This window comes from Uloborus diversus, chromosome 5 (genome assembly GCF_026930045.1).
Source record: "Uloborus diversus isolate 005 chromosome 5, Udiv.v.3.1, whole genome shotgun sequence".
Lineage (NCBI taxonomy): Eukaryota > Metazoa > Arthropoda > Arachnida > Araneae > Uloboridae > Uloborus > Uloborus diversus.
Genome location: NC_072735.1, coordinates 101,406,358 through 101,433,733, shown reverse-complemented (window position 1 = coordinate 101,433,733; position 27,376 = coordinate 101,406,358). Strand labels below are relative to the sequence as shown.

Here is a 27,376-nt window from a genome sequence, read left to right as displayed (position 1 = left end):
TATTAAAATATTTTGAGTCATTGAATCATAAAGTATTTCTTGTAATTATATTTATGTAGTCTTTCATCATTGGTATAAAATCTTAGTTTTTAAAAATTCATCAACTCTCTGCAAAAAAAAAAAAAAAAAAAAAAAAAAATTGCAATGTTCTCTCTTCTGAAGTAGTATGCATACTCAAAAAGACATTATTTTTAGGTCACTTAGACTCAGTGTTAGAAAAGCACAATCATTTAGGAACTGCTACACCACCACCCTCGCCAACTCATTATCAAAGCAATGGTCAACAGCAGTCTTTATTTAGTACTTCACCTTTGCACACAGGTAAATATTCATTGACAGATTTATATTTAGTACTATCATTTCCTGCCTTTAAGCAGGATGTCTTATGGTAATGCTAAGGCATCATGGATTATGCTAGAAGGTAGGAGATGGTGGAGAAAAGTAAATATAATTTTGCTTCTGTGATTTAATTTAAATTTTGAAATTTAACACTTTTTCTTAATTTTACAAAATGTTATGAAAAATCGTCATAATTTCATGGAAAAAATTGTTTATTGAAATTAACGATAAAACTATTTTACCTATTGTTTTGATAGGCAAAAAGGCTAAAGATAGGTAGACATCGTACATTATTTTAAACTTTCCTGGTTGATAGGGGAATAAATTAAAGTATATATATTTATCATATTTTATTAATAATTTTCAGTGCAAATTGGGGAAGAATAATGGTAATGTTTTTTTGTAATTTTTCTTATAAAGTTCAAAATCAGTCAAAGTGACAGTTTCCAAACATCAAATGTTAAAAAAAAACTTTTGAAACATGATAAAAATTTAAACATTGCTTGCTTCATACTTGCATCCAAATATTTTAAAATACTATTATAAAATTTACTGCCATTGCTTTCCTGAAAAGTTTTAAAACTTCCCCTACGATGTTCTGTTACTTCTCCAGTCAAATTAAGTAAAATTTTCTAAAATTATACTGCAGCTTACACTTAATTTGATTGCAGTTAAATTTTTTTTTAACGTGGTACTAGAATGTTCAATTCCTGTCTCTTGGTTCATTTTCATATTTAGCTTTTGGTGTGCCCCACATAAATTAATGGTACTGTTTTTTTAAATTGATTTTTCGTATAAAAAGGTTTTTTTTTACTGAGCATGTTGCAAGTTTTTAGTGCGGTCTGTGGAAAGAACGATATGATATTAATTGCTTTTTCCAAATGAAATAAACATCCATTACAAGAAACTTTAAAAGATTAGTATCTGTTAACCTAGCGGCAGGACCATGCTTACTCAATGTTAAACTCCATAGAAGAACACCAGTATACTTGAACTTGCCACCAGGAGGGTTAATGGAATTTCTAAACTCGAAACGTTTCAATAGTGTAAAAATTCACTTACCGTAACTTCATTTGATACATTCAAATGTACTAATGCAGTAAGTTAGTCCTGTGTGTGTTTTCTTCTAGCGAAAAATATTTCCATTAAAAGTACAGATAAGTAAGTATGTGATTTCTTGATTAGGATACTTAAATTTTAAAAAAAAGTTTCCTCACCCTTAATCTTATGTGTTATCAAATAATAAATTATGTCCTTAAAAAAAATTTAAAAAAAAGGAAAATTAAATGTAGGAACTAATTGTATAACAGATAATTGATTGTATTACATGTAATGTTTACCAATCTTAATGTTTCTGACCTTTTTATTTGCTTTTCTTTCAGGAAGTCTACTGAGTGGCATGTTTAACTCTACAAGTAAAAACCCTTTTCAGTGCATGCCTCCTTTAGATGCTGAATCTCATCAACTTAGTGTACTGTCTTTAAGATGCCTCGCCCAATTACTTAGTTGGATACCTCTGTCATCATACATTACCTCATCATTGCTAACCACAGTATTTCATTTTGCTAGTTTTGGCTGTCACCCTGAACCTGTAAGCATTGATGTATGTTTCTTATTCTTCTGGAGGCTGTTGCTGTGATCTTTTAAGTAAAGGTTTAATGCATGCTTTCATTGATTTCCTTGCTATATTGCAACGTTTTCTTTAACTATGTTGCAATCTGTATATCTTTCTTATACATCTTTAACCTTAATTTTACTTTTTTGTAAGTTTCAGATTAAATTTCTTGCCTTGAATTTCACTCTCTACACAGTCAAAAATCAAAAAATTTCTGTTGTACAGTCAACAGTTTTTTTTTATCTGCAATATCATGAAAATTGAAGTAAAATTTTATAAATGTAGATTTTATGTAACTTGCATAAATAGCAAGAGGCGCCTGAAAAATTCGGGTGGCGTTAAATTGTTGAAGTTGAATTGAAGGATTGTACAGTTTTTAGCTCTTGTGCAGTAGTTTTTTTTTTTTTTTTTTTTGCTGACAATTGCAGGTTTCTGGCATGACATTATTTCGTGAGATAACTTGAATAAATGGCATAGAATCGAGTTTTAGTGCCTATTATCCCTATTGTAGCACTACTTTACAAAAAGAAAGAGCTAAAATACTTAAAACAACTTCTTTTGCCAACATGACTAGCAGCACTCAAAACAGAGTAGCAGTGTAAAAGAAAAGATGGTTTAGAAAGACAATGTCCTGAGATTCATGGGATTCCAGAATAAATGTCAAGTGTCCTGAAATGTCCTTAAATATCACTGTTAGGTGTTTCATCTTTTTTTTGTCATGCAAGTTTCATGAAATGTCAACCGGAAACTTGAAGAAAAAAATGTATTCATTTTTTTCATATCTGTTATTTTCATTGCTGGATAAGAATTTATGTGACATTTACAGCCAGTTTTACTTAGTTACTTATTATTATTATTTTATATTACAGTATAGCTTCGATTTAACAATACCAGAATTAACTGTTTCCTCAATTTAATGATACATTTTATTGGTTCGGATTTGGCTGCATTGGATGTGCCCTTGATGATTAATGATATCCTTGATTTAATGATAACCTTTTTCAGTCCCTTGACAAATGTTAAATCGAGCTTATACACTGTACTAGTGGTACCCGAACAGCTTTGCCTATAATAGAAAATTAAAAAGTCTTTTGGTTCGCCTGTATATTTATAATGTGTGGTGAATTTTCTCGCCATTTGGCTTGTGCCCATGTTACAGTTCCACGTTACGATTATTTCGTAATTTACTCGTCCATTTTATTATAATTTTGTTCTTAAAATTGGAATAAAAAAAGAACCACATCAAATTTTCGAAAAATCGCTTTGAGGTGCACACTCTCATGCTACAAACTAACTTTGTGCCAAATTTCATGAAAATCGGCCGAGCGGTCTAGGCGCTATGCGCATTACAGAGATCCTGACAGGCAGAGAGACTTTCAGCTTTATTATTGGTAAAGATTTATATTTCTTAACTTTTCTTTGATGAAAGTAGTTGAAATATAGGATTGGAAAAATAGTGCTATATATTAGTTAATGCTTAACATTAAGGCATTATATGATAAAAACTCCGTTAAATCTGAATAGCTGGATGATTATTATATTTCTAGTGGCAAAATGTGCCTTATTTCAAAGTGGCTCTTGTTCTGTGTGATCCACTATTACTAAGACTGCACATCTATCATATTCCCCTCACTAACAGTTTTGTTCAACAATTTTGTTCTGCCAAGCTTGTAATGCAACCAATTTTGAAGTCAAAGAACTGCTTGTAATGGCCTCAAATACCCAAAAAAAGTCTTTATTTTTTATTTATTTATATATTTATTTATTTTTATTTATTTATTTATTTATTTTTTTTTTATTTTTTTTGCATATAAAAGTGTCTTTCACTTCTAAATATCTCTAAATTGAAGTACTGGCTACTATAAATGTAGCTCCTACACAATTTAAATGCACCTTACCCCGAGGACAAATCCAGCTTCTGGTTTTGGATGAGGTTGTAGTTGAAATATAAACACCCAAATTGGAAGAGAGGTCTTAAGTGTAATATTAGACCACAAATAAGTCATTCTACAAAAAATGCGCTTTTTTTTTTCCCAGGGTGCTTAGTTTCAAAAAGATTTATTTTTAAACCCTTTTTTATGAGATTTAGAAAAGTATAACAAATTTTGAAAATAATCAATGCAAGTTAACAAAACAGATTTAATAGTGAAATTTGAATCACTTGATGTTTTTTTAATAGTTTAAAATAATTATATAATAAAATATAAAAAAATATGTAGCATTCATAATCTTTTGAATCAGTCAGTCTTTCTTGTATCCTCCATTCAGGATCTAATTAAGCATTAGAATTTCCAATAGACGGCAGTACTGGCAACTCATTACAAAGATTTAGAATCACATGTAGCCCTTTTCAACTCTGGGTCTTCATAGTGAAACTAAACAACTTAGTGTGAAAGAATTTCAGCACTATTCTCTCAAGTCAAACATGTCCTTAACATTGTATCCTCCGTTCTTGAGTTTAAAAGGAAAGAATTGTTTGTGTACTAATTTTTGTTTTAATAGTTGAAATTGAATCACTTTTTTTAGTAAATTATAAATAACACGTTGCATTAACCGTAAATCAACAAATTGTGCATAGCAAAACATAAGAATTTGTATCCTCCGTACATGAATCCTCCGTTACAGTATAGATGTAATGGAGGAAATACAATGAGAAATGGAGCATACAACTTTTTTAAAAAATCTATTTCAAGAAAGATGTATAAATTTTAAGCAGTTCAAAATATGTTCCTCAAACAAGATGCAAGTGTATTTAAATGAAAAGTTTAAAAATAATATTTAAAATATGTATTTACTATCCGGTACCCTCCGTTACAGGTCCAAAATTTAACTACAAGAAAAAGTTACAAAATAATCAATAAAGAATATGACTAATTATGTGAGAGTAAAAAGTGGTCTAAAAGGACCAATATAAATTAACTTTTAAAAAATTGAAGATTATTTTTTTTACATGAATTTCAATTTCAAAAACCTAAGTTTTTTGTATAATGACCCAAATGGGATATTTAGGGCTCTCACTAATTTCTTGAAATTCAAGACCTCAAATTGCAGTTCTAGGCATTCTTCGGTCGCACTCAGGGATCCCATCCCCTGAATCTGTGCTTGTTTTTTACAATTCCTTTTTAGTTATTGGTGCCGAAGTATTGATCAGTTTTACTTAACTGATCAATTCAAATGATATCAGCATGCCAAGTTTTGTGTTTTGTAATTCTGGCTTATCTCTGTTCATGAATCATTTTGCATCCAAGTATATTTGCAATGATATTATGTATAAGCTTATTTTATTCTCGAGCTCATACACTTGCAATGACTCCCTCATAGGCGGATTTAGGACTGAGTTCCTGGGGGGGGGGGGGCAGGAATTTTTTTTTTTTTGGAGCAACATTTTTAATTGCCCTCCCCCCCTTCCATGTTTTTGTCTGTTTTCTGTGATGCGTAAGGCCATTCTTTACTTTTTTATGTCATTTTCATTACTGTGTGTAATCATGCTGTCCTTTTTAAATTGACCTTAAAAGAGAGGGGGCTGGTATTAAGAGAGTAACGCAGTGCTCCCTTTTAAGTGGGATATAGAATATCTCCAGTTTTAGGGGGCCCGGGGGTTACTCCCCCGGAGGAAATTATCTAAAATGGATATAAAATTCTGAATTTTGAAGTCTTATAAGGGTTAATTGGAAATAATAGGCAAATAATTTTTTTTTTTAAGTTTCAAGCTTTAAAAGTGCTTTGTGATGCAAGTTAATACTTTAAAAGAAATGGTGCACAGATTTAGAGAAAAGGTATCAAGAGAGTAACATACTACCCATTTGAACAATTCTTAATTTACAGTGGCTCCCAAAAGTGTTCGACTTTCAATGAAATATGCCCCTATGCATTGGTTAGAATTAATATTTCAGAAGAGGTATTTGATTATAAGATCTATGATCTATTTGTAACAAAACTACACGAAATTTTTTTTAAAAACATTAAACCTTAATTTTTTAAAAATCAAAAACCAAAAGGTGCCGGAAATTTTATCTCACAAATGTCTTCGTACACTTTGAAAAAATGTCAACAAAATAGTGAATAATCTAACTTTTTACAAAATTATTATTTAGTAGAGAATCATGGAGTATCAACAACAGTTTTTAAACGTCTGGGAATAGATTTCATTGTTTTTTCTTTCTTTTTTCTGCAATTTCTGAGTAAGTATTCAGCCGCACTTCGAGTCTTACTGTTTCTAGTTCGCTTTTTGTTTCAGTGGTGTATTTTCGTAATCTAGCCACCAGATGTTTCCAAATATGTTCCATTAAGTTTAAATCTGGCGACTGAAGAGATATTTCTAAGTTTAAGGACAATTTTTGAGGCTCCAAACGCAAACGTGTACTTCTTATCGTTATTTTGATAAAAAAAACATAGTTGTTTCCGATTACCAAATTTTGGGCTAATAGTTTAAAATTGTTTTTTAAAATGTTTCAATGAACCGCATGATTCATTATTTCATCAAAAAATTCAAAACTTCCAAGTTCTGCTACAGTTATTCACTCTCACCATGCTCTCACCTAAGAACACCTCACCGTCCTGATTAACTGATCCAGCTAAGTTCCTAAGATAAAATTCCTCATTTATCCTTCTATTGACAATTTTACAACAATTTAACCCAAATTTTTTTTCCTCTATAAGTAAGACGTTGTTCCAAAATGTTTTGAGCTTATTTATCATTTATTTTATGACGGAAAGCGTGAGCTTAGTGTTTTTCGCATGAACAGGAAAATTTCTGCGGGAAGAGGTCCCCTCTTTAATACAACTAATCAGAGAACTTGGCGAATAGTTTTAGATGAAAATTAAACGTAAAATGTTTCATTCAACTATGAACTTGAAACTTTTTCAGCGCTCAAATGCGTATTTTTAATACGCTTTTATTAACTTCACCTGTATGTATGTATGTATGTATGTATGTATGTATCTTGTAACGGAATCTTGCAGCTCAAATTTCGCCCACTTCCTGCGATCGTATTCTTTTGAAATTTGGCACGCAGCCTCAGACCCGATGACAATGCAATATTCTATAATCAAATTAGTTAATTAACTCTTTTAATTGTTAGTTTCCTCCAATTTTATTCAATATTTTGGCATAAATCCAACAATGTGAAAAAGGAAAAAAATTTAAAAATACATTAAAAAATGTTCGCAAAATTTTTTTAAAAATATCTACAAAAACCTTTAATTTTTCTGCATCAGACAAAATTTGTTCCAATGTTCCAAGGTAATTAGAACATGAAATATAATTGTTTTTAACTAATTTCATGCCAAAATTTAGGTGAGATTTCAGTTGGAAATTCATTGCTGATCAGACCATTGTTGAACAAAACTTTTATTCAAATGCATCTCAAATTATCAACGTAATATAAATATGATTTCCACAAACATACACTGATGACTCACAGTAGCTTCGCATCGGGGTGCCCTTGTCTTAACTTTAAGATATTACCTCGCACTCGTTTTATAAATAATTTCGTCACCTTATAATTCTCCAACATAAGACTAAAAAACAGAAAAATAAAATGATAGTTTAAAAAACTAAAAAAAAACACGCTTTCGTATCAAAATGAACTAAAAAGTGAAAAATAATCTTTGGATGATAGTAGTTGACCAATCACTTAATTTTAATGTAATACAAAAAAGCGTGGGGGGGGGGGGGTCTTATCAGTTGTCTTGAATTTCGTCCATTTGTTGTCCAAGCAAAAATGTAAATAGACAGCACCCCACGCTTTTTTGTATTACATTAAAATTAAGTGATTGGTCAACTACTATCATCCAAAGATTATTTTTCACTTTTTAGTTCATTTTGATACGAAAGCGTGTTTTTTTAGTTTTTTAAACTATTATTTTATTCATAATTTCTTTAATTGTAAACCTCCAATCACGCTTTGTTAACTTTGCCCGTTGACCTTTTCTTACCTTGTTTTCGATCCGATTCTTGTCTTAAAAGCATTTTATCAAGCACTTCACTATAGAATGGTATAAATTAACTAATTTACAGATATTTTAAACAAATTTATGTCTACTGTGAGAAAGAAAAAAAAAAAAAAATTCGAATCGTGTTTGTTGTTTTCTACGCATACCAGCCATTTAAAAATAATAAGCAGAATATTAGGGAATAAATAAACAAAAAAAATAAAGCCAAATGACTTTAAAGGGTCAATACAGTGCCAAAATAATAAAAAAACGACATATGATAATTTTAATCATGAATTTATTCAAAAATATTTTAGTGTACGATGACTTTTGTGGCGTATTTTTCTCTGTCTCTTTGTTTTTTGACAAATTTCAAAAATAAAATGTGGCAATATTTTGAAAAAAAAAAAAAAAAACTACTGGGTTTTATTCAGAATGGCATAGGAATGGTGCGAAAAAAAATTGGACTTCATATTCGAATTCAGTTTTGCGTTATTTTGGTTTTACTACAAAATCTCAAGGTGTACGAACACTTTTGGGAGCCATTGTATACACTTGATAAGAAATAAAATTGAAGCACACTTTGCTTAGGAGTTTCAAAGACTTGTCTAATTATTTTCAAGCTTTGGTTGGTTAGATTGGGTTTTTGGTTCAAGAGCCCTTGCAGGCTATACTGCGCCAATTTTTCAGGGATTTTAGAATCCTCTTTGCCCCCCCCCCCCTCCCTATAAATCCACCCATGCTCTTCTAAACTATTCAAAAACGAAAAAATAATGATTTTTCTTTTTTTAAATTTTTGGAAGATATGGTGTTACTACATAAAGTCCTCCCAAAACTGGGGGGGGGGGCATTGCCCCCCTCTGACCCCCCATAAGTCCGCCCATGGACTCCCTTCAAAACCAGAAGCTTTGTTCTGCCCTTAGTGTCTGCTTACTCTGATAATATAAAAAGCTGATGTTTTATACATTCAATGCCTTACAAATGGGTTTTTATTTTGGCCAGTAGTTTTTTGTATTAAAAAGTTCATATATAACTAGAACACTGAATGAGAAGTTTAAAATTTAAAAAAAGTTATGTATTTCTTTAAAATATTTCAGAGAACTGTTCTTACTCAATAAATTTTATGTGCTTTATACATCAGATAAACATTAATAATATTTTTTTTTAAATATTTATTTGAATTGCATTCAATTAGTAATTTCATTTCTGCATTTTACAGATAATGAATGTTGGAATGCACCATGTTCAAACCTCTAGAAGAAATACAGACTTGGGGATTCAAGCAATGGGTTGCATTAATGAAATAATGTCTAAACATTGTGTTCCTGCCGATTATGAAGGTTTCTTGCTACAAGTTTTTCAAGATACTTTTCACTTGCTTCAAAATTTAACAAAAGATAATTCAAAAAGTCCATCTGGTCGGAATGTGTTATCTGATGTTGATGACATGTAATTATTTTCATTATTTGTATTTTTTCATTTATTTGTATTGCATGAGCTTCTTATACTAAACAGTTGATGCTACATTTCTTAATTATAAATTTTGCTTAAATTAATCTTAAAGCTTAAACAGCCATATAAACTTAAGCTAAGCTTTCGTGTTTGTATGCCTTATTATTGCAAGATGTTTCAAAGAAAATTAGTTTTTTGAATTGCTATCTTTACTTACCTTTTGCTTTTCATTACATATGTATAATGTATATTTATGTAGCACCATGAAACCTCTCTTAGTAGTTACCCATCATGAGTAATAATAAGAATAAGAATGAAAAGAATTTCCAAATTCAAAACTTAGCTGATTTCATGAAAGTATTAGCCATTTGAAGAAATCTTGAACAATATTTTATTCAAACAGGTTTAATAAAAAACGTAATTGTAAAAAATACTATAGGCCACATCCAGATTTTCAATGCTCAAGTAACAAAAATGTAATGCAAGAAATAAAAAATTAAGCACATAGAAACATATCGCCACATTAAAGTTTCAAACTTTTTAAATTTTTGTTTAAAAATTCTGCTTGCAAGATAACCTGCTTTCAGAAGTAAATATTCATCTAACAGCAGTATGCCATGTTAAAAGGCTGAAAATTGTGAACAAAATTACAGGGTTGCCACGCACCGGGAAAACCGGGAAAACCTGGAATTGTCAGGGAAAATGAAAATGGCCGAAAATCAGGGAAATGTCAGGGAAAATGAAAAATTGCATATTTCCGATCGTTCTTAGCGCGGCCTGCGGTCTATGACGTCAAAAAAAAACTTTCTGCCTTGTTTTTTTCGCCGCCATTCCCTTCCCATTCGTCGTTTTGTCATTCCCCTCTTTCTTCTTCCCCCTGCAGTTCTTTTTATCAACAACTCTGCCATTGGCACGTGCGCCATAGCAGTCGGCGTGCACCATAGCAGTCAGCGGCGGACATGCGCAGAAGGTACTTCTTTTCTTCCTCGTTTGAGCGGGCTCTGTTTAAGCGCTGCTTGTTTACGTCAGCAGTTCTGAAGTTGTTATGATGCACAGTACGTTGTTTTGTCTGGGAGTGCCGACTGAAGTTTTTAATGAGCTGCAATAATCTTTTCATATTTTATATTATTTCTTTAAATTAATTAATGAAATCGTATTATTCTAAACAATTTTGTTCTGTAAATTTAGTTCACTAGACAATTTTAAACTTAGAAAGTTTCTTTTTTACAGAAGTATCGCTAATCTTTTAGTATTTTGGTAGTGATATTTTAAGACTTCCAATGCGCTTCTTTCTTTCAAAATAAAAGTAATCCGATTAAAAAAAATTTGCACATCAGAGAAGTTTCTGATCAATGCTCAAACTTTATGACAGGGTGCCCACCATGGTTGCCACACTTCCGTCCAAGGGACCGAATTCCGTCTTTTCAAAAATTTCGGCCATCGGATTTTTTTTCTATGTTCAAAATGATTTTTATAGATGAAACAAATCTTTACTTTTGAATCTCTTACTCTCAAAAAAGGTCTTATTCTTCTGAGTACAAAAAACTGGCCCATCTGCTAAAGTTAAAAAGATAAGCTGTTTTTTCCCCCAAAAAATAATTAAATAAGTCACTCAATCTGTTGATTTCAACCATTCTTATCTTAATATGGAAAAATTTATTCAAGTTTTTATCACAATGCATCTTATAGCCAAGAATCTCATACCTGAATTTTTTTTAATTACTATTTTTTTTTTTGTATGAAATATGAACTATTTATGTAACATGAACTATAAAATCTGAAACTTTTTTTTCTGCAGTAGCAAATAGTAAGTTTTTTATTGTATTTTATTATTAAGTTCTTTTTCTGCTTTTACCTCCTAAAAATCTTGGACAATGATATGTTAATTTTTTATTTAGGTTTTAATTTTTACTTAATTTACAATTTGGTTTTACTATATAGTTACAGCATCAAGAATTAGCATTATATATATCTAAAACATCAAACAAACTAAGCGCTAACATTTTGGTGTCGCGAAATGGAGCCCACACGCTTTTCAGTCCTGGCCAATTTTTAGAGTGGCACCAATGGTGCCCACAGGAGTGATTATGGCGCAAGTTGCGCCATCAATTTTTTTTTGGGGGGGGGGATTTTTTAATTATTTTACTTTATTTTTATTCAAATTATTTACTCATATTATTTTACTTTATTATTTTCATCTGTGTGTGTGTATTTTATTGGGGAGCGAGCACACTTTTTTTTCAAAACAATAATAATTAAAAATAAATAGGTAAAAAATAAAATAAAAAAGAGGGTTAAAAATAAAAAAAAGCGCTAAGACGTTCAGAAATATTGGGGGGGGGGGTTGTGCTATTGAACTTGGGGGGGGGGAGAGCACCTCTGTTTTATGAGCAACAAACAGGGGAAATATGTGAAGCTAAAAGGTGCATGATTTTTTTACAGGCCAAAGTCTAAAAGCGCTTTGAGTTCAATGGATTGGAGGGGTAGAAAGTAATAATTGAAGAAGTTTAGGTTTCATAAGTTTTTAGTTCAGATTATTTTAGCAATTAACTTTATTTTTGTGATACAGATGTCACAATTGCTAATTCTGCAGTTCTTTCACTTGATGTAAAGCAGTGGCTCCTCGCTATTGAAAATTAGATATGTTACATTTACATTAATTGTTTATTACAGTGATTTGCTTCACTTGTGTTAGTACATTAGGGTAGTTCAAAAATACACTTTAAAAAAAAGGTTTCTCCTAGAAAACAGGACACCACTCAATGTTTTTAGACTTGTGGATAGTAAAATACTGGAGGAATTTTAACTTCCTATTCCAACTGAAAGAGGGTGCTCGACCCCCTCCCTCAAACTTCATAAGTATGAGGAGGGGTTAAAAAAAATCATTGAACTGAAAAAACAATGTTACATACTATAATCTACACGAGTTATATGCATATTCATTGCTAATAAAATAATTACTTACCCCCCCAAAAAATAGCTGGGGAAATTAAATGTTTCTAAATTTGACTTTTTCTATGCTAGAGCTAATGTTAAATGGAGGGGTCATTGAGCACCCTCTTAAAATTTGAGCAAGCTAAAACTTTTACAGCACAATACTATTAGTAAGTCTAAAAAAAATAAGGGGTGTCTTGGACTCGAGCCGAGAGAGAGAAAAAAATTGAACCACCCTTAGTGCATATTTTTGATTATTTCAGCTTGAGTAAATTAAATTTGGTAGCCATTGTTTGTAAAGTTTGAAAATGAGGTAAGTTTTATCAAAATTTGAGATGTATATATTAATGTTGCAAAATGAAGGTGGAGATTGATAACCTGGAATTTTTCTCAAAACCACCTGGAAAACCTGGAAATGTCAGGGAATTTCATTCTTGAACTTCCAAGGCAACCCTGAATTAGTGTCTACATGACAAGTGAGATGAGTGAGAGAATAAACTTAGGCATGGCATCCAAATACATATCGCAAGAAATCATTTACACATACATTACATTTTTAAAATTATGTAATAAACCAAGATACAGTTGACGCTCAATTTTTGGAACCTTTGATTTGCAAACTCACGACCAAACGGCACGACCTTGAGGGTCACGGATTCGGACAAAATTCTATATATAGATTCATTCCCACTAGATATGAGCCCAGGTGAAGCGGTTTGACTGCATAGGCCCTAGTTTGGTTGAAATGAGGGTCCAAAGTTGCTAGTTTGGCCCTAGAAATGCAATAGCGTTTCCATCGGAATTTCAGACTTCGACACTGTTTGATGTTACTACACATCTGTCATCTTTTGTTAGTACAACGAGAGGCAGGGAGAACACCTATTTATCTATAAGCATTATTTAAGTTACTTGAATAGTCGAAACGATCTCGTATTTTTGTTTTTGTATGTGCCATGTGCACATACAATACGCTACATAAGAAATAGAGCTTTTTCTCCTTCTCCCAGTTTTTTCTCATCATTGTGGAACATCTTTGATAGCAGACGATAAATGTTCAGTTAAAGTAAATGTTTTCTTTAACAAACGATATATACTTTTTACTAGAAGAGAACTAATATAAAACGAAAATAATTAGTTTCATTTGAAAACGATAAATATCCTAATTATGTTATTTTTGAATGCAAATTATTGAAATTAAAAGTAGAGTCGAATTTAGAGAACCACTTATTAAACATTGTTATTTACCGTAATGAATTCAAAGGTAAGTTCATGCAAATGGCTCATACTGAAGTACATAGCACAAAAAGAGGTAAAAATGGGAATTCTTAAGGAAACTCCATTGCATTTCTGGGTCCAAATTATAAACTTTGGAACCCCGTTGCAGCCGAACTAGGGCCTATGCAGTCAAACCGCTTTACCTGGGCTCATACCTAGTGGGAATTGACCAATTTCTAGGATTTTGTCTAAATCCGTGACCCTCAAGGTCATGCCGTTTGGTAGTCAGATGGTTTTTTAAACAGCTTACCAGTCCTAAAGTGTCTTTATTTTAACAATTAGAAAGTCGCCCATCAAGGTATGACAAGTGGAAATTGCGTCTACTCTTCTACATTTGAACGAAGCAATTGCCTGTTTGGTGATATTTCGATAGTTGAAATTTTAACCCTAATACCAGTGGATTAACCCTAAACTCCAGTAGATAGCGTTAATTGTTTTCGTTTCCTTATTCTCCTGAAATGACATGGTCTTACCAGTAAAATTGTTAAGTTACCGTATTGGATTCAATTGGATTGTCACAATAAAGCCTTTCCCTGGACATTAAAACATTACCAAAACATATTATCAAATTATCATCCATGGCGCAAGTTTCATTGTTGAAGCAAGCGGGTTACTCTATCACTGGCTATTATTTATATCAGGATGGTATTTGATTTTATGAACTCTTGATTTTTTGTTGTATTTCATAGTTTCTAACAGTTTATAAAATTGAGCATCAGTGGTATCTCAATACATTTTGATGCATAGTATACTGAGTATATTTCATAATTATTAAATTTGTACTGCAAAATATTGAAAAGTTTTTCTTAATGTTATTTAGGTATGTTGAAAAGTTTACCGAGTTTTTGCAACTGTTTGTTAGTTTGCATTTGAAAAGGTTTGAAAGTAGTACGCAATTCCCTATTTTAGAATTTCTAGCACTACTTTTCAAGTATACTTTTCAGCAGGTAGGATTTATTTTTATGAAATTTTATAAAATTAGATCAAAATAATATGTATAATTAATTCTTTTCTTCATGTTTCAGCCAAGTCATGATGGATTCTATTCTTGTCTTGATATATGGAATACATTTTTAGATTATTTGAATTGTAAATTGAAAAATCAAGATAATAACTATGAACTAACTTTTAGCAAGTAAGTTCAGTTTTTAAAACCAAATATATTTCTAGATTGATATTGTAAGTTTTTAATTATGTTTTATTTAAAACTGTTTCAAAAATTTTTGTATTTTCATTCATATTGGTTGAACAGGTTTTCAAGTTTAAAAAAAATCCATACTGATTGTTTAATGTGTTTTATGTTTGATGTGGCTATTAAGAATTATTACACTGAAGTAAAGTTCAACTTCATTAAAACAAACCCAAAGGGATCTAAAAAATAAACTCATTTTAACCATAATTTGTCTCACTTGAAAAACAACAAATAGTGTTATTGTGAATACAATAGGACTTGATTGTATGTAGTTTGTCTTAACAGTGATTTGTTTTAAGCCTGTTCAAACTAATGAAGTTCGCCTTTTTTCTTTTGAATAAAAATTGTTTAAAAATTTTTTTAGGAAAAATTATATTGAACTTATTTTGCCAAAATTTTCAAAAACATCCCTCCCTCCCTAAAGGAAAGAGTATTCTAAAAATATATGCCTTCACTATTATCTAAATAATGAATGTAATGAACACAGTTAGCCACAACTTTATCTTCATTTTAGCCAAGACCATTTAAATGCACAAATTGGGTTTTTTTTTTTTATTATTGCAAAAGCACTTGATATCAAAATTGGGTTACTGTACAAATAATAATAATCTCTTTATAGTAAATAAAAGTAAGGTTTCTAAGTAAAAAAGTAAAGTCAAAGAAAATTTTGAAAAGAAGTCTGTGGCGGACCTGCGTCCAGGAGACCCCATAGCACCTACAGCCTTGAAATTTTGTACAATATTACTTTGAGCCCCGGGGGTGTGCAAATGATTTTTTAAGCTCAAAAGTTGCTTAAATCGCGTATTTCTGCCTATTTAAGAGGTGAAAAATTACTTGCACGTATTAATATTATATATCGTTGGAAAGGGTAGAATTTTCTTCGTTCTACTCAATTTATTTCAATGCTCCGACTTAAATACGGCAGAAGTTATTTGTGTTTATATCTCGAACTGTTTTAGGCTTAGCTAAAATTTAGGCATTACTTTCTTTATTAAATCTATCAATAAAAAGCGAAGGAATTGTCCCACAGTTTTCTTTTTGACACCACTGAAAAGAGCGACTTTTTTTACGCCAGGTCTGACTCGACCTATAGTCGAAAAACTAAGATTCTATCTCCAATGGAAAGAAAAGTTACAAGCTGTTAAAAATCAAGTTTGAATAATCTCTCATCCATTAAAATTATTTTTGTTTTATTTGAAGTTGCCATAGTTACGTCTTTTTGATTCGCATGTTTCTTCTTTCTTATTCACAAACTTTGGGGGTTTCGATTTTAGCGGAAAATCTTAGGCTCAACTTAATTCAAGCATCGAACTAAAGAACAAAATAGATTACTAGAGACCACGAATATGAAAGCGACTTTTCAAACGCACAAAACTAGTTTTCCAATGCTCATTAGCCCCTTAGCACTTACTGCTCTGCAAGTTGGTACAAGTTATTTTGAAACCCGAGGAAGGGTTGCTTTTTATTCCAAAGGGAGCTCATAATGCCTTTTCAATCTGTTTCTTTCTAATTGACAATTTAAATTTTTGCAAATTAAATAAGATTGTTAAGCAATCTTCAGGGGTTGGTGAGCGTTAGCGAGAAGGGGGCAGAGCCCCCTAGTAAAAGAAATAATAATAGAGTAGGGAAAAAACCTCAGCTGATGTGCTATTCTTTCTCAATTTCACCTGTATTAAAACACGTATAAAAAACGTTATAATTCGAATTCTATATAACATGGAAGTTCCAAACATATTCTATCAGACACAAAAAAAGTACTTTTTATTTTGGTACTAAATTTTTAAATATTTTTTCACTGCAAAAATCGCAAATTTTTTTTAGAGGTTTTTAATATCACCGTTAATTAATGTCAACCGCAAATGTAACCTAACTAACAACTCACCCCACCTTTCAAACAAAATTTTTTTTTTTAAATCGGTCCATCCGTTTAGGCACTAAGAGTGCCATGCATGGACACACAGATAACAAAGACACATCAAACTTATAACTCCCTTCCTTTGTGTGTCGGGGTCGGGGGTTGAAAATAATATTGGTAGTTGAAAATTAATAAATTTTTCAGTTATAAAAATACAACTTCTGAGTTCTAGCACCATGATAATTAGTTTTTCCATGAACTAGAACTGCAACATCACAGTTCAGCAACAATCTATACTTTAAAAAAAAAGCTTAACTATGCCTGTAACTAGTCGTTTACCTTATTATATAATGATAAAAACAAGCACGGCATGGCATCAATTTTTCTTCACACATTTGAATGAGGTTAAAAATAACAAAATTTGGTTTTTAAATTGCTATTTTTGGTTTTTGAATTACTTATCAGACGAAAAATAGCGCTTTTTAGGAATGTATAAGCTTTTGACTCAACTTATTGCTTTAACTCCTTTTCATTTCCTCTGATATAAAATTAAGTCATCTTGCCAAAAAAAAAAAAAAAAAAAGAGTACAGCCAGCTATAACTTTGGCAGATCATCGGATTGGCCTTTAAAGAGTCCTTCTTCTGTCATTTTACATGAAAAGTAGTACTACTATTATCCGTTTAATAAAACAAGGAACGATAAAATTAAAAACTAAAAAAAACTCTGACTGAGTCGCAACTGCAGAATCAAGAGGGAAAATTGAAAATCCTTTTAAAAGCCTTATAGTATTAAAAATCAATGTCAAGTATTTTATTTGCTATTAAATAGAAACTGGCAACAGATAAAATTTTTAAATCTTTGTGTTTTATTTTCTTGTGGGCTTACAATGAATTCGATAATCAATCGCATGAATAAAGGCTCAGCCGTTATTAAAATCTGCTTTAAAGAAATGTTATAATTCTATGAAAAATGAAAGTTCGAAACACATTCTATCAAACACAGAAAAAAATTCTCTTTATTTTGGTATTACATTTTAAAATTTCTAGCTATGTTTTTTGCAAAAATTGGGAAAAACCTTTTAGAGGTTTTTATTTAATATCTTTGTTAAATAATGTCATCCAAAGATGCAACGTAGCTAAGAACACTCTCGATCAACTCTATTTTCGAACAATTTTTTTTTCAAAATCGGTCCATCCATTTAGGCACTAGAATGCCACAGACAGTTACACAGATACACAGACGCGTCAAACTTATAACCCCCTTCCTTTGTGTTTCGGGGGTTAAAAATGGAAATTAAAACAAATTATAAGTTGTTGATTATATCTAGGCCCAGAAGATGATGGATGATGACGTAATAAAACCCTAAAATTGCTCTAAAATAAAACCCAACTAAACATACCCAAAGCTGTATTTTGCGAAAAATATTAATGCTTTTGCTTTTTAGTATTAAGAAGGAGACAGTCTTCCGGAATCTACTTCTATAAGAAAAGATTGCACCCAGAATCTGAAATTTAGTCAGTATAAAATCCTTTTCTTTTTGTTCGTTCCCCTTATTTTCCTTTTCAAAGTGAACAATGAGGACTATCAACCCCCACAGATAAGAAGACAGCTCCTTCAAAATTGTACTTGTCTCTAAAATCAGAGATGAAAACTTTTAGCTCATAGATAGATTAAAATGCCCTGAAAATTTTAAGAAAAAGCAAAAAGTGCTGCAAACCTCTTTGAAAAATTCACTAAAACGGGGAAAACATCAAAAAAATGCAAAAAATGAATCCACTTTCGTACCCTGATTATAACGATAGCAAAAGCAACGTGTTGGGAAACAAACATTTTGGTAGCAGAGAAAGAATCGTGTTTTATGACATGGCCCAATGGCTGTGCATTTTCAGTCATGTGACATTGTTTACAAAAATCGCCTTTTTTAATTGCTCTTCACGCTAAAGCAAATGATTGTTTTGAATTTTAATGTTGATTTTTGGCATCACCATCATCAAATGTAAGAAATACCACCAATTTTATCATATTTTACGACATAGTGCATGCTCCCTATTGGTTAAGCACTGAGCTTGTGTCCAAGAGGGCTTTTCTCCGCCTTGTCCTACCTTTTAGAATGTAAAGTTTATCATTTGGTACTCAAAGGCCTTCCATATAGCTAATAGTTACTGGTACATGTTAAATCTGCAGTGGTCATAAAGTCCTCCAATTTTCCATTACAAAACCAATACACATTCTGGATTGGGGGTTGTTCTTGATCTGGATCAAAATTATCAAACTATTCTGTATTGTCTGAGCTGGTAGAACTTAATGAAAGCTGTACCTAGTCTGCATTAAATGGGGTAGTATTTTATACTTGGACTTGTTTTCTTTGAGTGGTTTTGTTGAACTACAGCATGTCTGAATGAAATTTTCAATTACATCTTACAATAGATTGGTAACACTTAACTATGGCTTAAGAATAGGAAGCTTTTAATTTATATTGTTTTAAGTGTTCATTTGATATTTTTTACAGATATAAAGATGCGTTATTAGCACTTGTACAAGAAATATTTAGGAAGCTGCAATTCCGGTTCAATCAGTCAAGTTTGGAGGAACTAGATGATGAAGACTTAAATGATGATGTAAGTAATGCTTGCTAAACAAATTTGAATTTTAAATGTATGCATCATTTAAATTGCTTTTTTTTTGCTAACTGCTTCTCTGTATTTTCATAAAAAGCTTAATCCTTCCTTGACTTTTCCTAAACAATTGTGCTGTTTAATGATATAAAATTTTCAAGATATTGATTGTTTTTTAAACTCCAACTAAATGGTTAAAGGTGTGGTAAGGTGTAATTTTAGTCCTTTTCAGAAAAAAAGAAATGAGAATACGTTTACTGATGTTGAATCGGAGCATAACCTAAAAAAATGTCTCTTAGAACATACCTTTGCAAGAACTTGAAGCATTTGTAATATTTTTGTACATAAGAGATCATTAGTTGCTAATTTCTGAAATGCAAATGAAACAGCACAGGTTATTTCTAAGGTTTCTAAATTTTTTTTCAAATGCTTCGTTATCCATCCTTAAAGTATCTACATGCTTTAAATAAGCTACATTTATTCTAAATATGTTTATATTTAACATATTTTTACAAATATACAATATTATGTAGGAAACTATGCAGATTTCTTTTCGGGTGTGTCATGATGCGCGCATTTAATTTTGAAGAGTTATTCAAAAACCAAAAAGATAACAATTCTAGGCCGTGGAAGTGGAAGCATCGCAGCCGCACAAAACCTCAGATCAACGACTGCCTTGAATGCCAAAGAACAAAATTTACAAGACTTACCCCGTGTTGCGTGTATGTAGACGATAGGGAAAACACATTGATTACCGTACGTTCTTTATATCATGTTAAACTTCAGAGCAGACAAGATGACAGGACTTTTGCATGTTGATCACCAGAAAAAAAACATTATTCACTTGATAAAAAAAACGCAAATGCGCGGAACACATACTTAAAAGAGTTCAAAAAAAAAAAAACGTGGAGCTGGTGCTTGCAAAGTTCGTTAAAGATCGGAAAATGGAGAGTTCATTCGGATGGTGGTGAAACTATCAAATTAAAATGGGGGCAGGACGTGCAGTTCACTTTGAAGATGGTGGGGTGTAGTTCAGGGATGCATCATAATCAAGGATGTCAGTTGCAGGCCACGCCATGTTGAAAAAAATGACGCACAAGTTGGTAATCTCCATGGTGACAATGTTGAGATCATCACACAATTAAAAATGGATCGGGGTAATTGTGGCTCCGTATCATCACCACCAGCTATGTAGATCATCAAAAAAGGTCGTTAATGAAGGGCTCGATTCTGGTAAATTCTGCGTGCCACCATCGGACGCCATCATACACGCAGGTGATGCATTTCCTATGCAACCATCACTAGTTGCAGTGAAGCTTAACTATCTTGGTTAAATACATTTAGAAATAAAAATGAAAGAATTTTCACCTCATTTTGAGGTCTTCAAACACCTGGCGGAGAGCCACGGCCGTCAACGGACGGCGTGCACAATTCCTTCATTTTCGCCATCATTGGAGAGAAACGGAGCCGCGAAAAGCACGACTGATCGGACTGGGAGCAGCAAGCAGAGTGAAGTGGGGTGGAAAAAATGAATCGGCGAATGAGTGATCAGATCCGGGTACGCGGCGATGCGCGGGAACCAATGAGTGCGTTTGACGCCCAAACAACGAAGGGAAGGGGACGCTACACCATTTTAATGGCTGACAAGAAGATGAAAAAAATCGGATCAATGACTGAAAAATTGTCAAAAAGCTAGACAATGGGAAAAATGAATAAGTCACATATTTGATATCATAAAGTGCGCGAAATTTAAAGGGGAACGCCGGGAAAACGTGGAATGCACAAGAAAATAAAAAAAACAGCTAAATGGGGGAAAAAAACGATTAAAATGACCGAAAACATGGGAAAAAATAAATGGGTAAAAAAATGTGATATGCATTATCACAGGGTGTCAAAATGACCCCGGTGTATTTCTAGGTATAGGAAGCTCGCCGTAATTCTAGTGTTAATTTTTTGAAACAAAACTTTTTTTTTAAACCTGAGCTGTTGTAATTTTAAAAAATTGTTTAGACTTTGATGATAGATTGCTTCCCATTTATGCTTATGTTCAGAACCAAACCGCATTGTTAATTTGTGGTATGTTATAGAGCAATTGCTTCTTATCTCAATAAAATTTTGCATAAAAAATTTATATGACAAGTAATCCTGCCAGTTTTCTGATTTCTATTTTAAATATTGTTCAAAATATGGAGTTGAAAAAAAAAACCCTCAAAATGTGCGAAGAAATTGATTCTTACAAATGACTAACTTCTCTCCAAATTAGAGTACAATGATAATCCAAAATACCATTGTAAGGCTAATAAACCAAACTTTCTATTGATATATTGCATTCTATTATAGATGCTCACATTTTCATTTGTTTTCACTGTTATTGCTTTGTTCACGGTTATTGCTTACTATTTTAGTTTTGGAAAGCATTCTTAAACTTTTCTGGTACTTTTTTTTCTGCTTTCTAGTTTGAAATTCTTAAAACTAAATCACTTTCCTTTTTGAAATGATTTTTTTTTTAATTGCCAGATTAAAATTTGAAAGGAGGAGAAACACACTGTTTAATATTAATGTGTCTGTTTCTATTTGCAACACATAATCCATGCAATTTATTTGTCAATGAAATATTTAAAAATGCAAATCATATTAGCATGCATTTTTGTGTATTGATAAAAAATACTTTCGAGTAACTACATCAATTATAAATTTATGTGTTCTTTTGATTTTGTTAGTCCATGACTGAATGGCAGCAGTTTCTGTGCCAGTGCTTAGAAGTTGCTTCTAAGGTTTCAGAACTTATGCCGACTGAAGTGTTTCATTTAATGGTAAATATTTAGGTTTTATTGTTGTTAGTTTTTTATTTTAAATTTTATCTTAACTAAGTTATTGATATATATTTTATATCAAACTTAAGAGCAGTAATATTTTTATTATTATTAAAATTTTTTGTTCAGCCTTTTCTTTTTAAATATCTGGACTTTTAATAATTTTTTACTGCTTCCTTTGTGTGCTGAATTTGATTTGAAATTATTTTTTTTCCCTTTATAGTTTGAAATTTTTGAAGAAAATTTGAGAATATATTTTGATCTTGAAAAATTTTTGAAACCTGCAGTAAGTAATGGCCAAGTTGAGTTGAGTGTTTGTGGAGAAAACGAATGTCGTCGTTTACACTGCAGTCTTAGAGATTTATCATCAATGCTTCAAGGTTTAGGGCGATTGGTGGAACACATGTGTGGTGAACATTTCAATAATCGAAAAATGGATGCTCAAAAGACTCTTGAAAAGTAAACTTTTCCTTATACATGCATTTGGACATTTGTAAAAATATATTTTTAAAGATTTTGGGAATCAAGTTATTAATCACAAGATGTTATAAATGTTTCTTCCCAAATTTTCTTCTATTATTTATTTTTTCAGTTTCAGTTTCAAAACATATTTTTCAAAGGAATTTCATTGAATAACTAAAAGTTTTTGTAAAAAAGTCTTAAGTGCTTAAATATTATGTGCCGTACTTTCAATGTATATTTTGCTTTTACCATGTACTACACTTGATGTGAAAAAATAGAAAAATATTTAATCAGAAAAACTCTGGATTTATTTATTTATTTATTTTAATATCAACTTGAAAACTTTAGTTATTCAAATTAATATAATATGCAAGCTGAATTTATTTTAGTACCTCTTAAATTTCTTCACTACAATGTGACTGATTTTCTTAATTAACGTAAAAAGAAAAACTTGAAGTTAAAAAAATCAATGAAGAATATTTTTTTACCTGTAATTATTAAATTTTATTGCAAGTTATGGTTATAAAATTTTGATTTTTTATTTGTCTTCTGTGTTTTCTTTTTCTTTTTTTTTTCTGCTTTTAATGTAACAATCAACAAAAACTGAATATTGTGATTTTCTGATTCCTGCTTTTCATACTATGACTACTAAACTTCAATATAACACAGTGGATAATGTTTCATTTAGACTTCCAACATGTAAGTTTTTAAGTACACCTCAATTGAAAATATCTATGCGTAGAACTGCCTTGCTTTTAGTAATTTTTTCTTGGCAAAAATATAAAAACATTTCTTCTCCAGCCATCAATAAGTTATTAAAAATGTCAAACTTTTATAACTCTAATCTGTACTGTAATCGGTTTCCATCAGGCAAATATCCTGCTAAACCATGAAGAAAGCATCTGAGCTCCCCCACCACCTTAAAATTTTGCTTTTGGGCACCCATGTGTATATTTTAAATATAGTTTTTCAAATATTTTGAAAAGGGTTTTAGTAACTTAAAATTGTATATCTATGTTTGCAAACTTGATTAGTCAAAAATTTAATTTGGCATTATTATCTTAAGTCTTTACCAGCTTAAATAATGAAACTTTAGTGTGTTTCATTCCTGTTTTGCTATATTTTGTTCTTTGTTTCATTACCTTGAGAAATGAAAAGAATATTTTCCATATAGGTTGTGCCACGCTTCTACATACAGTAACCGGGTCAGATTTTATGAAGTCAAAACATCAGCTCCATTAGTTTTGAAATAGACTTTATTGAAGTGTAAGTTGTGATGCAAACACACTATTCCATTTTTTTAAAATTAAAATCATAGTACATTAAATGTTTTTAATTGTGATGTATTTATTGATTTTTCAGGCATGCTCAATTGCTTGCATCTCTCAAAGCATTTTGTCACTGGCTAGCTCAGTATAGTAAAGAAAATCCATCCAGTTCAGAAAATAGTTCTGATACTTCAATTGAAAAAGTGATTGCAGATATAGCCATTGAAAACGTTAGAAAAAAGGTGCATTTTATTTGAATTTAATGTTTTCAATAAATTTTCATAACATCCAATTTGAACACATTACACCTCTTTTTGTGCATAAGTGCAGGTAAACCTTTTAGGAAAAATGAAAAAATTAATTTATTAAATTAAGTTAAATTATAGTATGTCATCAAAAGAGGCAGACAGGTTCCCGTGACAAGGCTTTGCAGGAAAACAAAGACAATTCAGGAAAACTAGCAGAAACAAAGTGCAAAATTATAAATTGATGGTCGCACTCTGTTACTCAACTTTAATCATCATAAGTTTGTTTCTTTATGCAATTTAAAGTTATTTTTATAATCGTCTTACATATACTTTGTTATTAAGTAGTGTACCATCTTGCAAAAACACAATACAGTAAACTCTAATTCACCACAAAAGTGCAGTTTATCAAAATCATGTAAACTAAGATTAAAATAGTAGTGTTAAAGTAAGGGTTAGGTTTCATAATGAAAAAAAGTACTGCACTCTAGTGATACATTGGTAAATGTAATAAATGTAATTATTTTAATATATATGCCGGAGGTGCATAAAGGAAGCATTAATAAACTTACTGTTGATAAAAATAATTGATTAATGAATAACTATTAATCATTTTTCTTGGAAGTCTTTGTAGGACACTTAAGTTATCCATGACTTCTCACCTCACTTCCATGATGGGATCTACATTCTTTAACAAATCAGAAATATCTTTTGCCATTGTCAAAGAATGATTCAAAGCTTTCAACATGGAAATGTTTGGTTCTGTGTCATCAATATTGATATCCTCGCTGCTTTCGTCCAATTTTCTCACTTCCAAAAGCTCTTCTTCAGTGAGTTCTGAATTGTATGAGTTTAATAACTTTACTCCTGGAAAGAAAGATATCTGGAATCAATCACAAAAATGTTTCCTGTGACCCAAGTTCCTTTATTTGCCCTCCAAAATGCAGTTCATTGCATGTCATCTGTCATCTTAGGAATTTAGATTTTAAAGGAGGGTAAATTTTTCTCTGTTTGCAATGCAGCTTCAATGTAAAATATAAACTTACCCACATAAAACAAAAAAAAGCAAATCTGAAATCATGTATAAACAAATTTGCAAATGAAGATCTACTGTATTCAAAAACACACACACTAAACACTAATAAATCCATAAAACCCCCTCAAATCCTCATAGATAATCGGTTCTATCTCCCCTTCAACTTGGAGTGAACATTTTGGGTATGCTATTTTTTCAAAATTTTCATGCAGACCAGTTCCATCGCCCCTCTTTCTTGGAGTGAACATTTCTGGTCCACTATTGGTTCAAAGTGCGGACGTGATCCCATATGCAGAGAAGCATCATATCTCCCTATGAGACATACGAAATCTTTATTGTCCTTGTAGCGATATGAGTCTCTTTTGTGTTTAGTGAAAAAAAGGGCCCTACCAATAGAGCGTGCATAGCCTTCATGCACATAATACAAACTATGTAAATGTACGAACCACTTACATATTTTGACTGAATCTGAAAAATGAACCAATCAATTATAGTCCATTTTACAATTCATCTCATTTTTCTATGATTTATGCATAAAAATTGTAAGCGATTGAAAATACTAAATTATGATTAAAAATTTACATTGTGTATGACAAGTATTCCATTTTTGATCAAGGCAGTTTTTACTCTTTCTACACTAGCTGAAGATTTATAGAAAATAATTTCTGGTGGCTTTTAGTTATAAATTCTTACATGTGTCACCATGTTAAGTTTTAAAACTAAAGGTTCTGGTAGTCAGGGCCGCGTCGTCCCTATGTGCAAGGACGTGCCGCGCACGACGGCGCCAGAGCGAAAAAGGCGCCGAGCTGTAAGAATCAAAAATGCTCCAAATGAGAAAAAAAATCTCCAACCAAAAAAAAAAAAATGAAATTGAACTTTTCATTTCTCTGTTAAAGTATCTATGAAATTATACTGCTCATTAAAACAAGTAATCTTCCTTGCTGCCTATCTATAAGGGGGGGGGGGGAGGGAATGCCTTGTTGTGTCTGAATATGCTATTCAAAAGCGCAATCTTTTACACTGAAAACACGTGATGCTAATTAATGCATACTTCGGCATTTTTCTTCATATGTGGAGCCATGAATGTTATTTCGGTATGTCTGTAATTTCACAAGGTTGAGCATACGAAGCAGCGCAAAAAATTTGCTATTCCCCTTTTTTGTTCTTGCGATGAATATGTTATAATTTGTGCAATTTGTCTTTTTTGTGATTTTTAACTACTGTCCCAGGTAATTCTACTGCATGATGTTATCATACATTAAAACATATGGTAAGCACATTAGCATGTTATTTACTTATGCGTAATGTGCATTCTTTGTAGAAAATAATTTGGATTAACTTTTAGTTCCGAAAAGTAACGACTTGGCCATAATTTGTGCTTGTTTTAGACATTAAATTCAATGCTTCTTTAACGATTTCCTAAGTTTAAAGTATTCGTTTCAACGGCAAGTTTCAGTTTCAGATTTTAAGGCGGAATATCCTCTGCAACATTATCCTTTAATTCAGAGATATAATCAGTCACTTTCTGTTCCGTGGCGCAGCCAGGGGCGGTGGTGGGGGGGGGGGTCCAAAGGACAGCCTTTGATTGCAACCGCCCCGTGCCCCCTCCTCTCCAGAATGCCTGGTTGAATGTTTTTCAAAAATATTTACTTCTGAAAGGGGGGGGGGGGCGTCCAACAAAGGTATTTTAATAAGGAAAAAATAATGATGTTGGGGTAAAACTTTAATATCCACAAATTGGTCAACTACTCTTCTGTAACTACTTCCCTGTAACGCCGAAACACGTGTCTGCTGTAGTTGGCAAATTTGTGCTTTTTTAACGTTGTTTTTCTTACTTTACTCTCCCTCCGTCCCATTTCTTTATTTTTTTTCTAGTTCGCCTGAAAACAAGAAAGTTTTCAAAATGCTACTCTGCCGAATTGCCCCCCCCCCCCCCCCCTCCGCTAAAAGCATTACGCAGCATCTCAAATTTTGTTTCCAGATCTTCAATTTCACAAAATTTTGAGTAAGCTCCCGAATCCGAAACAACATCGCTTGAAACTCCGTTCAAAAATCACTTAAATTGAGTTTTTAGAGCTTCAATTTTGAAAGATTGCCGGCCCTAATGTTACCAAATATTGTCTTACAATCACGTTTTTAAGACTCATTTTCAGAAAATATTTGGGCAAAGGCCTCCAAACCTCCTTCCTTAAATATCATCAAAACTTAAAATTTTCATAAGTCTTTTGAAAAACCTAATTTAGAATAGCCTCTGAACCACTTCTAATATCATAGAATACTGCTTAGGTTTTTAGGACTTTAATTTTGAAAAAAAAAAATTGGGGGGGGGGGGGAGGAGAG

The 27,376-nt window shown here is 31.7% G+C and overlaps 1 protein-coding gene across 1 annotated transcript in view; it reads left to right on the top strand.

Moving 5' to 3' along the window:
- Positions 1-27,376, top strand: part of LOC129222125 (exportin-6-like) — a 64,528-nt gene that overhangs the window by 12,644 nt on the left and 24,508 nt on the right. The window contains 11 exon segments of the mRNA XM_054856574.1: positions 196-321; positions 1,722-1,942; positions 9,108-9,337; positions 14,370-14,496; positions 14,575-14,684; positions 19,107-19,215; positions 21,933-22,025; positions 22,249-22,484; positions 23,662-23,735; positions 23,738-23,753; positions 23,850-23,997. Of these exon segments, the coding sequence (XP_054712549.1) occupies positions 196-321; positions 1,722-1,942; positions 9,108-9,337; positions 14,370-14,496; positions 14,575-14,684; positions 19,107-19,215; positions 21,933-22,025; positions 22,249-22,484; positions 23,662-23,735; positions 23,738-23,753; positions 23,850-23,997 (1,490 nt within the window).